This window comes from Stegostoma tigrinum, chromosome 26 (assembly GCF_030684315.1).
Source record: "Stegostoma tigrinum isolate sSteTig4 chromosome 26, sSteTig4.hap1, whole genome shotgun sequence".
NCBI classification, from domain to species: domain Eukaryota; kingdom Metazoa; phylum Chordata; class Chondrichthyes; order Orectolobiformes; family Stegostomatidae; genus Stegostoma; species Stegostoma tigrinum.
The window spans coordinates 34324409-34337850 of NC_081379.1; the positions used below are offsets into that span (position 1 = coordinate 34324409).

At 39.8% G+C, this 13442-nt stretch overlaps 1 protein-coding gene across 3 annotated transcripts in view; it reads right to left on the minus strand.

Annotated features, from left to right (window-relative positions):
* spring1 (SREBF pathway regulator in golgi 1) overlaps window positions 1-13442 on the minus strand; it is a 106194-nt gene that overhangs the window by 82551 nt on the left and 10201 nt on the right. The window contains exons 2-5 of one of the 3 annotated variants that reach the window (XM_048556292.1): window positions 12600-12756; window positions 12212-12363; window positions 10402-10515; window positions 8311-9439 (exon numbers count right to left, since the gene is read on the minus strand). In XM_048556292.1, coding sequence (XP_048412249.1) covers window positions 9389-9439; window positions 10402-10515; window positions 12212-12363; window positions 12600-12756 — 474 coding nt within the window. In that variant the 3' untranslated portion in view covers window positions 8311-9388. Of the gene's footprint in view, window positions 1-8310; window positions 9671-10401; window positions 10516-12211; window positions 12364-12599; window positions 12757-13442 lie in introns of those variants that run through there. The other 2 variants (XM_048556290.1, XM_059655089.1) reach the window with 2 other exon arrangements.

Sequence of the window (13442 nt, forward strand, 5' to 3'; positions counted from 1 at the left end):
GCTGGGAAATATTCGACTGTATCTTATCCTCTCATATTCAATCACCAATCAGTTTCATTGAGGGTTGGCTGCTCTACCGAGTGTCTGTGAATGGTGAGAAATCTTCCCAGCAGAAAAAACTAATGACTGTAAATGAGTCTGAAGGCTCCATGTCACACATGTTTTAGATTGGCATAAAAACAGATTAGGCCTTCACCTAAAAGTTTATCCTATGATGAATGCCTTAAATATTGGAAAAGAAAAACTTATTAACGTTGATCTCCCTTTCAGCAGAGAAGCCTATAGACAGTAAATTCTACTTCACGCTAGAATTTTTATTACATCTGAGTCATTATTATTATTCCTAGATTTTTGTAACTGCAAATGTTTCTGCCACTAATCTGCTGGTAAGCTGATTCAGCTGTTCCTCCCCTTGCTGATTATAATGTATTTTTATATTGTGGAATGAACCTGTGGATTGAGTCTGTTTAAACTTCATGAATAGCACTCTTCAGTAAGTTACTAAAAGTTCGATCTTTCGTTACCACCACACTGAAGAAGGGTCTAGGCCCGAAATGTCAGCCTTCCTGCTCCTCTGATGCTGCTTGGCCTGCTGTGTTCATCCAGCTCTAGACCTTGTTGTCTCAGATTCTCCAGCATCTGCAGTTTCTACTATCTCTGAAATAAATTTTAATTCAGATTGTTTGGAATAATCAGGATGGTAGCAACCTAAAAATAGTCAGAAGTTTCTCCATCACCATAGTCTTATCAGATCATAGGGCTGCTATTTCATTAGAGACAGGTGACTGGTGGTGATTTAACCTCGGGGTTACCATACAGAGGCAAAGGGAGAGTTTGAAAAGGAGAATCCAGCATTGTAACCTCAGCCCACGTGGGGACTGAACCCATGCTGTTGGCATCCCACGTCTTCACAAATCAACCATCTAGCCAACTGAACTAAGATTGGTTGACTGAATCACTCACTTGTTTAAAATATTGAGCATCTTGGTTCTAATGGAGATGGTACATCATACCGATGGCGGGGTCCTTTTGCCACAACTGTGCTCACTTTATCCAGATATTTTTCCCTGGTGATTCAAGTTAGAGGGAGCCTCTAAATAAATTATTGATTAATTTTGTGGAGTCAGGAAGAATAAGAGTGATTTCCTCCAGACAAGAATTTAGAAAGGTGACATTCAGAGATGCCAACCCAGAGGAAGAGAGATAGAGTCGTAAGAATAAAAATTGGGTGCATTATCATCTATCTACATTAGATTCAGGAGCTATTTTATTTTTTATAACAATTACAAAACAGGTAAGAACTTAAGTAGATACATTACTTTAATAAGGTAAGTACATGTAATAAATTGTGTATCCTAAACTTGACTGTACAAATGAATAACTTAGAATTGAAAGTGAATGCTGACGATGGCAGCTTACAAACCTGTGACTTTCCTTCAATACCACCTTCCAAGCCTTCATCTTCTTCTACAGCATATTGCAAATTCACAACATCTACCACCTTAAAGGACAAGGGCAACAGATGCATGGGAACCTCAACAGCTTCAAATTGCCCTCCAAGCCACTCACTATCCTGACTTGAAACCATATCTCTATTCCCTCAATGACACTGAGGTGTACATACACAACAGTTCAAGAAGGTGGTCACCACAACAATTTCAAGTGTAATTTAGGGATGGGTAATAAATACACCAATGTAGCCAGCAACGCCCACATCTCTTGAAAGAATAACTTTAAAAATATATTTTTTAAACATCTTAATATAGTAAATTTTCCCAAGATGATTTATTGGAGCATGATAAAGCAAGTTTGAACTTCAGGTTACATAAGACCACTGGATGTGAGTTTGCTTGCTGAGCTGGAAGGTTAGTTTTCAGAAGTTTCGTCACCATTCTAGGTAACATCATCAGTGAGCCTCCGACGAAGCGCTGGTGTTATGTCCCGCTTTCTATTTATCTGGTTAGGTTTCCTTGGGTTGGTGATGTCATTTTCTGTTCTTTTTCTCAGGGGATGGTAGATTGGCTCCAAGTCAATGTGTTTGTTGATGGAGTTCCGGTTGGAATGCCATGCTTCTAGGAATTCTCGTGCATGTCTGTGTTTGGCTTGTCCTAGGATGGATGTGTTGTCCCACTCAAAGTGGTGTCCTTCCTTATCTGTATGTAAGGATACGAGTGATAGTGGGTCATGTCGTTTTGTGGCTAGTTGATGTTCATGTATCCTGGTGGCTAGCTTCCTGCCAGTTTGTCCAAAGTAGTGTTTGTCACAGTTCTTGCAAGGTATTTTGTAGATGACGTTCGTTTTAATTGTTGTCTGTATGGGGTCTTTTAAGTTCATTAGCTGCTGTTTTAGTGTGTTGGTGGGTTTGTGAGCTACCCTGATGCCAAGGGGTCCGAGTAGTCTGGCAGTCATTTCGGAAATGTCTTTGGTGTAGGGGAGAGTGGTTATGGTTTCTGAGCCCGTTTTGTCTGTTTGTTTGGGTTTGTTGTTGAGAAATCGGCAGACTGTGTTCGTAGGGTATCCATTCTTTTTGAATACGCTGTATATGTGATTTTCCTCTGCTCTGCGTAGTTCCTCTGTGCTGCAGTGTGTGGTGGCTCGTTGGAATGAGCCACCACACACTGCAGCACAAAGGAACTACGCAGAGCAGAGGAAAATCACCTATACAGCGTATTCAAAAAGAATGGGTACCCTATGAACACAGTCCGCCGATTTCTCAACAACAAACCCAAACAAACAGACAAAACGGGCTCAGAAACTATAACCACTCTCCCCTACACCAAAGACATTTCCGAAATGACTGCCAGACTACTCGGACCCCTTGGCATCAGGGTAGCCCACAAACCCACCAACACACTAAAACAGCAGCTAATGAACTTAAAAGACCCCATACAGACAACAATTAAAACGAACGTCATCTACAAAATACCTTGCAAGAACTGTGACAAACACTACTTTGGACAAACTGGCAGGAAGCTAGCCACCAGGATACATGAACATCAACTAGCCACAAAACGACATGACCCACTATCACTCGTATCCTTACATACAGATAAGGAAGGACACCACTTTGAGTGGGACAACACATCCATCCTAGGACAAGCCAAACACAGACATGCACGAGAATTCCTAGAAGCATGGCATTCCAACCGGAATTCCATTAACAAACACATTGACTTGGAGCCAATCTACCATCCCCTGAGAAAAAGAACAGGAAATGACATCACCAACCCAAGGAAACCTAACCAGATAAATAGAAAGCGGGACATAACACCAGCGCTTCGTCGGAGGCTCACTGATGATGTTACCTAGAATGGTGACGAAACTTCTGAAAACTAAACTTCCAGCTCAGTGAGCAAACTCACATCCAGAACCTCAACCTGAGCTACAAATCTTCTCAAAATAAGACCACTATTAACAGCTCATTGCCAAAATCTTCTGTGGGCGGGAGAAAATTACAGAGATAGTGAGGGACAAGGCCGTGGAGGGATTTTGAAATGAGAATAATAATTTTAGAATTAAGACATTACTTGACAGGGAGTTGATTTAGGTCTGTAAGCAGAGGAGTGATGGATCTGTTTAAGTAAGGAAATGTACAAAATAGTTTTAGATGCCTTCAGGTTTACAGAGAATAGAACATAGGTGGCTGCCTGGGAGTAAATTGGAATAATCAATTCTTGAAGTAACAAAGGCAAGAATGAGGACTTCAGCAGCAGATGAGTTGGAGCAGGAATTAGGTTGGATGATATTACAGATTTGGAAAATGATGTTCTTGGTGCAGACGTGTGTTCAGAAGCTCATTGCAGGTTCAAATATGCCTCCAGGATTGTGAACAGTCTGATTTAGTCTCAGACATTTGGTAGCTGGCAAAATGACTTACAGCAGAGAACAAAGTGTTGTAATATTTGGTTGAAGGAAATTTGTTACTCTTCCTGTTCATACTCGGGTTTAGTGAGCTGGGTTGTGAGTTAAAGACATTCTAGAACATAACAGAGGGAAAACAAATGTTTGGATACTTTAGTCCAGAATCCAAGCACTTCATATTTAAGGGGAAGCAATGGCATGGTAGCATTATGCTAGACTATTAACCCAGAAACTCAGCTAATGTTTTATGGTCCCTGGTTCAAATCCTACCATGCAGATGGTGGAATTGTTGATTGTTGGAAAACCCCATATGGTTCACTAATGTATTTTATGGAAGGAAATCTGTCATCTTCACCTTGTCTAGCCTACATGTGACTCCAGATCCACAGTGATATGGTTCACTCTTAATTGTCCTCTGGGCAGTTAGGGATGGGCTATAAATGCTGGCCTAGCCAGAGATGTCAACATCCTGTAAATGAATAAAAAAAAGAGAAACCACAGAAAGTAGAGCATACAGCTGATAGGCTATGAAGAACACAGAAGGAGGCAGTGAAGGAGTAATACAGGAGAGCGAGATCACAGCATATACTAAACATGGCACTTCATTGTTCCAATTCACAGGTCACACTACCATATTTTCTAGACGCTAAACTGCTAATCATTAAAGACTGTTACCATTAGGGAATGTGCTGTTTTTATATGTTTTAAAGGTCTTCAGCAATAGGTTCCTGGATTTGCTGCCTCTAGCTCTTTTCCTAATGGGATTTCAGATGCATTAGGACCAGGAGTATTTTATAACTCAATATCAAATTAAAAATGATCATAATAGATTCCCCAAAGGACACACAATTTTGTACATTGCTACATGAATTCTGTCCTTTTAGGTTGTCTTAAAAGTATCCTCACAAACAATTCTGACTCTGAGAAAACTGGTGTATTTCATATGAAATATGAATGAATAGAATAATGTCATCGCACCTGCATTATCTGTCCAACTAAGTCCCTGCCAGGTGTAATGAAAACCCATTGCCAGCATCAAGATGCAAATTACTCTGTGATGCGCTCATCGACTTCAAATTGTCTCAAAGCTGATGCATTATTCAGAAGTAAGCTGTTTACGATGGCTGAAATGGCTGGCCCATTTGGTATTCCATCCTGTAGCCAATTTAAGCATTTTAAAAAGCTTCTGTATCCCTAGGTGTTAACCCTTTGTAAGTTGAAACCTAATACGTAGCAATATCAGCACAACTTAAGTAAAATTCCTACTCAAGTAGGCAAGTAACGTGCAGACACTGAAAACAAAAACAACAGTGCTGGAAGTCACAGCATCAGGCAGCATCCATGGACAGAAAGCAAGGTAACACATCAAGTCTAGATGACTCTGGTAAAGTCAGCTAGACTCAAGACATTGGCCTTGTTTTCTCTCCACTGATGTTGTAGGATTGTTGTCGGCTCGTCATCAGGGTCATTTAGACTCGAAACATTAGCTTCTTGTCTCTCTAGGTTAGCTGCCTGACCTGCTGTGATGTCCAGTGCTTTTTGTTTTCAGCACAGATTCCTGTATCTGCAGAAAATTGCTCCTACAATACGCAGACACTGTTACAGTAAGTTAACAGTCAATTTTTGTCCTCTTCCCTGCATGAAATAAGGCCCAGACACCACCTGCCTTCTGTAATAATGGGAACTGCAGATGCTGGAGAATCTAAGATAATAAAATGTGACGCTGGATGAACACAGCAGGCCAAGCAGCATCTCAGGAGCACAAAAGCTGACGTTTCGGGCCTAGACCCTTCATCAGAGACGGGGATGGGGAGAGGGTTCTGGAATAAATAGGGAGAGAGGGGGAGGCGGACCGAAGATGAAGAGAAAAGAAGATAGGTGGAGAGGAGAGTATAGGTGGTGAGGTAGGGAGGGTATGGGTCAGTCCAGGGAAGACGGACAGGTCAAGGAGGTGGGATGAGGTTAGTAGGTAGGAGATGGAGGTGCGGCTTGGGGTGGGAGGAAGGGATGGGTGAGAGGAAGAACAGGTTAGGGAGGCAGAGACAGGTTGGACTGGTTTTGGGATGCAGTGGGTGGAGGGGAAGAGCTGGGCTGGTTGTGTGGTGCAGTGGGGGGAGGGGACGAACTGGGCTGGTTTAGGGATGCGGCGGGGGAAGGGGAGACATTGAAGCTGGTGAAGTCCAAATGTGGACTTCACCAGCTTCAATATTTCCCCTTCCCCCGCCGCATCCCTAAACCAGCCCAGTTCGTCCCCCTCCCCCCACTGCACCACACAACCAGCCCAGCGCTTCCCCTCCACCCACTGCATCCCAAAACCAGTCCAACCTGTCTCTGCCTCCCTAACCTGTTCTTCCTCTCACCCATCCCTTCCTCCCACCGCAAGCCGCACCTCCATCTCCTACCTACTAACCTCATCCCACCTCCTTGACCTGTCCGTCTTCCCAGGACTGACCTATCCCCTCCCTACCTCCCCAGCTATACTCTCCTCTCCACCTATCTTCTTTTCTCTTCATCTTCGGTCCACCTCCCCCTCTCTCCCTATTTATTCCAGAACCTTCACCTCATCCCCCTCTCTGATGAAGGGTCTAGGCTCGAAACGTCAGCTTTTGTGCTCCTGAGATGCCTGCTGTGTTCATCCAGCCTCACATTTTATTAACCTGCCTTCTGTAGGCAGGTTCGGACACGGGCAGCCTGGAAAATAGCAGAAAACTCCATTGGAGCCCTTTCCTGCCTCTAGACTGGTTTCCCAGGCTGTTGTACAAGACAGCTAAATGATGTCCATTTCACATCTACCATGTCGTATGAGCTGCTAAACTAAGTCTGCACCTCACCTTGGGATAAATATGCTTCTACAGCTGGGGTTTACTTGGTCGAGTAGGGTAGAGGAAAACTCATCCAACCAGAAGAAACTTGTGTTTTGGATAATTTGTTTATTGCATGTTAGCAACTAGTTACAAGCTACTCACTAAAGAGACTAGATGAAAGAACGCATGATGGCTTTTACTCTTTGAATATTATAGTGTATGGTGCTTGAGGTACTCCTCTACACATACCCTTTGATATCTTTACACTCAGAACACACAAGCTGCCATTTGGCAATTACCATCATGAAAGCAGGTAACCAATCACCCCACTTAAGGCTTCTCTCAAAAGGACCTCATTAATGGAGTTTTCAAGTCACCAGATACCATCCTACCACATCTTGGTTACAGAAATTTCTGTAGCCTTTGCAGAAAGATTGTTTTGAGAAGCCCTCGTGTCATGCCTCAGCAATGTCCATCTCCGTTCAGTGGTCTTTTGGGTTGTAGGACCTGTTGGCTTTCTTGTTAAGCTTGTATCCTATTCCTTTTGCCATTCTTCTTTAGATCTCAACATGGAAGCTACAAATTAGGAGGTCACCTCAAGTCACACTGATGGACATACTGCTAAAGCACGGGCTCCAGAGCCACAATGGCTGCAGGAAAATTCAGGCCCTACAACTTTAAAATAGAACTCGGTGCTAGCAGAATTAAAGTATTCAAAATTAGACTCAGTATATTCCCACTACTTTACTTCAGTTGCTTTATTCAAACAATGAGTAAATTTTCAAGCACTAAGTTCCTACCTTGCTTAAGTCAAATGATTATATAGTTGATGTTTTAGAAATAAATGAATTTGTAAATGCAAACAATAGTTTCATAAGAAAAACTCCTTAAAAAATGAATAAATTTCAATGCTGCTGAAATTTCTTCCTAAATTGTTGTTTTGAATAGAGATTAGCAGCCGAGATTATAGTTAATCCCAACCCAGTAATGGGCACTAGATAGCAAAAGATACAGCCATGAGAGATACATTTACACCGTCAATTTTATGTCAGTACGATAATTTCTACTCCTGCTCCAGTACGAAGTAGAGCGAGAGTGCCCGATGTCAGTTGTCTCCTGTGGTTGTTAGTTACTGTTATTAGCATGTAAGTCTACAAAAATATCGATCCAAGTTGAAAAAGTGACGCTGTTGGACTTTCTGGGAACTTTTCAACCCAATGGACTATAATTAACATGTTAATAAAGCAGGGATACTATCCCCGTTGGATGATTGCCCATTGTAGAGAGAATACTCTCTCAGTCAGAATGTTGACTTTGCTATCCAAAAGGAGCTCAGCAATGCAAACAAGAGTCTATCTAGCTAAAACCTGAACTGCAGCTCAAGTTCTGAAGAAGGTGACTGTATCCGGAATGTTAACTCTGCTTTATCTCCATAGATGCTGCCAAACCTGCTGAGTTTTTCCAGCAACTGATGTTTTTATTTCCAAACTGCAGCTGCCTTATTCAAACTAACAGCTATACTGAAGATGCGCCCTCAAATTTTTCATGTTAGTAAGATACTAATGCAGGCTGCAAACTTGGTGACAAAGGGATAAATAAACGGTCGTAGAATAACAAGTCTCATTGAGAGTTAACACTAAAAATATTTAACTGTTACACTATTCTTTATTTGGACATTATTCCATTTCATGACATCAAGAAAAGTTACATTTGCACAGTCTCCATACACAAATTAAGTTAGCTTACATTAAGTTAATAGCATCTCAAATATAAAACAAAAACACATGATTTATTCTTCAACCCTTAGGAAGATGCTCTCTGAAGTATAAGTTGTTTTTAATATACAACCATATGGAACAACAAGCACAAATGATGCTGTTTCATATTTTAATTCCCATATTTTATTTCTGGCTCATTTGCCTAGAGACTCTTTCAAATGAAAGAAAATAATGCACAACGATCGCCTTTCAACCTTTAGCATTCATTAAAGGATGGACTTTTTTTATTAAAAGCTGAGGCTTGTTTACTTACTGTCCAACTACGACAGCTATTTTTAAAACTTATTCTCTTTCAGTACCATTTCCTTATTCAAAAAATACTTAGGAAAGTTAAACATGCTCTTTTTCAAATTTGTTCAGTAATGCATCTTACTGCAAGAAATGTTTCTTTCAATTTTTGCCTCCCCTTTCTTGAAGTTGTAAGTAACCTATTTTTTGGAAATTCAGCCACAGCATATCACTTTAGATTTTAATTTGTATAGCGCAGAAAAACAGCTACATCTTTACTGAAGATAAGAATGCAACAATGCGGCCAAAACACAATATATATAAAATCTATGAAATGGAGTGGAGATAACCTAATATACGCACACTCAAATGTTCAGAGCCTATATTTAACTGCAACAAATCAATCTTGCTGCACAAATTATCATACTTCAGTGATGCTCAAAACATTAGAAAAATATGATAAATAGAATCACATTGAAATATGATTATATTGCTTTATGAATAGGCAAGACTTGAAACAATATGCAGCAAGCAGAAAAATCTGAACTGCTCATAAATCAAGAGTTGTATACATCTTAATCTTGATAAACACATGCATATATTTACATATCTTGTTCAAATTAATTTCCAAATATGCAAATAAACTGTAATTCGTGTTGCTGATGATTCTTTAGTTGCTGCCAGTCATCTGCTCAGGTTGCAATATTGAGCAAAGCACTAACTACACATTTTGGAGGAGTATCGTTTTGTATTTGGTTGCCTTGATTGCTGCCATCAAAAGTTGAAACAAAATAAAGAATAAATAATGATGTAGAAAAAAATGCAATTTCCTCATATTATAACAAAATTTCTACAGTCCTTCCACAGGGAGGTTGATACAACATTTGCTCATGACAGCTATTTTAACAATATTAATTAAAGTGGAAGTAGCTCTGGCAGATTTTCTCCATAGCAATACTTTGCAGCAGGATCTCTGTAGTTATTTTCATGTTGAACACTCTGTAGAGGGTGAAGAAAATGCACAATAGGTGGGAAAATATACTCAAAAGAGGAATGCCTGAAATAGGATATTGTCAAGATGTCTACTTAAGTAATAATATTTTGAAACAACATTAATATTGGGAGACAAAGCTGTGTTGCACCAGATACCTTCAAGGAGTGAAGTTATGAACAGATTCAAGTATCAGTTCAAAGTAAAACATAAATGAACAGCTTATACATTCTCAATTGGCATTGTCATATTCAGCCAACAAACACAGAGAATGCTGCCGAAACTCAGCAAGTCTGGCAGTATCTATGGAGAGAGAAACAGTTAATGCTTCAAGGCTGGTGTGAACAATCATACTCATCCAGGTTGAATTTGGGCATGTTACTATTGAAAACCATCCAATACAAATAACTAGGTTACAAAGGATTCAGCAGTCCTGAATTCACTTTCACAATATGGAGCTTTCTACAGAAGAAATCTATACCAATGGATAAATCAAGAAAATTAGAAATTACTTAGTATATTTGAGTTTTTAAGACTGAATACAACTTTTACAGAAGTTAATGAGATGAGCAATTTCAAAGAGTACACTGCTTTTCACACATTAAGCCTAGAAAGGTTGAAAAACGAAAAACTGCTGAAATAATGGCAAATATAATGGAACTGAATCATGCATGACATTGATTTTATGTGTTTTATTCTGACTAACTCCACAGTCATTTGAAATTACTTTATTCCAAACCTGAGATGATGTTCTGCACTTTGCCAGGCAAAGCTCAAAGTGATCTTCGATTGCTGTGAACAGATTCTGGAAGGCTTCTGCAGCCCTGTTCAGGAAACGTTCTAACAGAGGTTGCTGAGAAGGAGGAAATGGAGATTTTAAAAACAGCCAGGAGAACAATATTTTAAATATTATCCAGAATAAAATCAATTTATTTATTCAACACATTATCCTTTTGTGGGACCTTGCTGTGCACATTTTGGCTGCCCTGTTTCATATATTAACAATAGTGATTATGTTCAAAAAGTACTTAACTAAATGTGCAGCACTCTGGGTTATGAGAAATGCTCTATAAATGTAAATCTTTCTTTTTCAATATTAATTTCATGTTGAGAAATTATTTGAATGGTATTATGCTTTGCCATAAATATCTTTCAGATCAATTCCTGCAAAGCAATAGTAATCTCTTCCTGGGTTAAATATTAACTGTTCAGCTGGATGCAATATGCATAGTTTATTGTGTTTGAACATTATTGATAAGAGATATTCTTCCACACCTCCGGAGCAGATGGGACTTGATCACAGGTCAGACTAGAACACAGGTCTCCTGGCTTTGCTTTTTCTTCTGTAGTTTCTTTCTATCCAGAGATGCTATTATAAACTTCTCCACATTTGTTACCACCACCAAATCACCCATGTTTTCCTCATTGAAAGTACAATTTACAAGCACAGCCCATCAAGCAAGTACAATGACAATGAAAGTGAGGAAAAGGTAGAGAGGTTCTGGAACCTAGGGTTGATGTGAAACTCTATTTAAGCAGTGGCATGCCCAGACAGAGATATCACATGCCTGTGCATCCTTCCTTGGTATATCACATTTCAAGTGATGGATGCTGTCTGCCATGAGCTGGATGCCCACCGTCTCTCTACTCAGCAACTCCTGCAGAAATATCCAGCCCACTCTTCCGCCTGTCAGCATGTCCTTAAGTCTGGCCATGGGCCTCCATTCTGCAAACCACAAACCCATGGTGAAGGTGGTACAGGTTTCTGAATGGCGGCTGTCTGACAATAGCCACTACTCCTCAAGATACAGCATTAGTCAACCGTATTCATGACATTGATTGGGTCCTACTAAAAGACAGCCAGCTTCCGGACAAATACATCATGCTACACAAACATTGCCTGTGTTTAGTAATTGAGTTCGTACACCCAGTGAAATAAATATGTCGCCAGGATGTACCATCTGACTCTCTGTTTATCAGTTTAGGCATAGTCAAAGGGATTTTTAAATACCTGGCTCCCCGGTTCAGAAATAGGGACATTAATCACTGCAATATGCAATCATTTTAAGACGATCAGTCATAGCTGATCAAAATGTTATTTAGTTAATAAACTTGGAGACGTGGGTCCAAGTCCCAGCTGGTCGAGAGGTGCGAGATAACATCTTGGAACAGATTGATGAGAAAATGTTTTATGTTACATTATTGGGGCTGTTGTGGTACTGTGGTAGTGTTCCTGATGTATAATAACTTCTCTGAATGGGATAGTACAGAAAATATCTACATCGTATTATCACCACAGAACAGCCATGCCACCCAACATGTCCTATACCAGTGTTTGTGTTCTACACCAACCTCCTCCCACTCTGCTGCATTTAAGACTTAAAGTTGAATTGGTTAGATTATTAATTTTGAATCCTAACACACCACAAGGTTTGCTCTCATTTTGAATTGCTACACACAAAAATCTCTATTAACGACTGGAATTTTTTGTATCCACACTTCATTCAGTCAAAACCCAGATGTAGGATAAGTAGGATGCAATTTCTCACCTTGTTTGGTTGTAGGCAACAGGAGACACAGTACTCATACACAGTGCAGCAGTCATTGGGCAAACAAGTATCACATGCATAAAGCTTTGTGCTAGGTGCATTTATGCTGCAGCAGCCATTCACAAGCAAGTCTTTCCTTTCACATACATAACCTGCAATAAAATAGAAGAGAAAGAGGAATCATATTAAAATCTTGCAGCACATTTTAAGAGTTGTGTATATTATTTCAAATGGGTAATAAGCTCCTTATGACAGAGAATAAAAGTTATTTACAAGAAAATTGATTCATTGAAAATACAAATCTAACAATAAACAACAGCCTGGTGCAAGACAATGAGAAAGTAGAAATGCTAGGCAGATGGAAACTAGGTAATGTCATGTTCCTCACCTTGTTCATCTGTAATTAGCAGTTTACCCTGGATGGAGTTTCGACACTGTGTATACGGCCTGCTGCTGTTGCCAAGGTTGAAGCGCACCTTTAACACTATTCGCCTCTCAGAACCTCTAAGCTGCATCAAGTTTCTGTCAAGGACTGTTTTTTCCTCCTGAATGTAACCAGGAAAAAGGAAAATTGTTTAGTTGATATTAAAACTTCATGGGAGTGATATCTTTCATCATTAGTAACTTAGGTTAAAACAACCTAAAGCACAAGGCTTATTCAGCATTCGATCCAAGTAAACTTGGCACCTGAACTGAAACACTTTTAAAAACAAAACAATTTTAATTTATACAGTATCTCTCAGGAACTCAGTGATAGGTGTAGCAACTAATTGGCTTATGGCAAGGTCCACCAAATAATAGTTGAAAAATTGTTAAACTGTTTTAGTGATGCTGTTTGAGGGATAAATGTTGACCAAAATACTGGGAGCACTAATCTTGTATTCTCCAAGTAGTGCCAACAGGTAGACAGGATCTCCAGTCAGAAGTTCTATTTATAACATTACAGCTCTGTTAGTACAGCACTCAAATGTCAGTGAAATCACATATTCAAGGGCTGAAGACGTCCTGACTCAGAGATAACAGTTTCACAATTGAGCCAAGGCTAACATATTTAATAATTTGACATGAGGATTGTACATCCTTACACACGGTCACAGACTATATTTCGTTCCCCAATTATATAGGTATGAATAATCTCTCTGAGATAATTTAAACGTGGCAAAACAAAATCTGAAATCACTTAAGAGTATATTACCTTAGTGGTGACAGATTGCAGAGGTCTGACATAGAA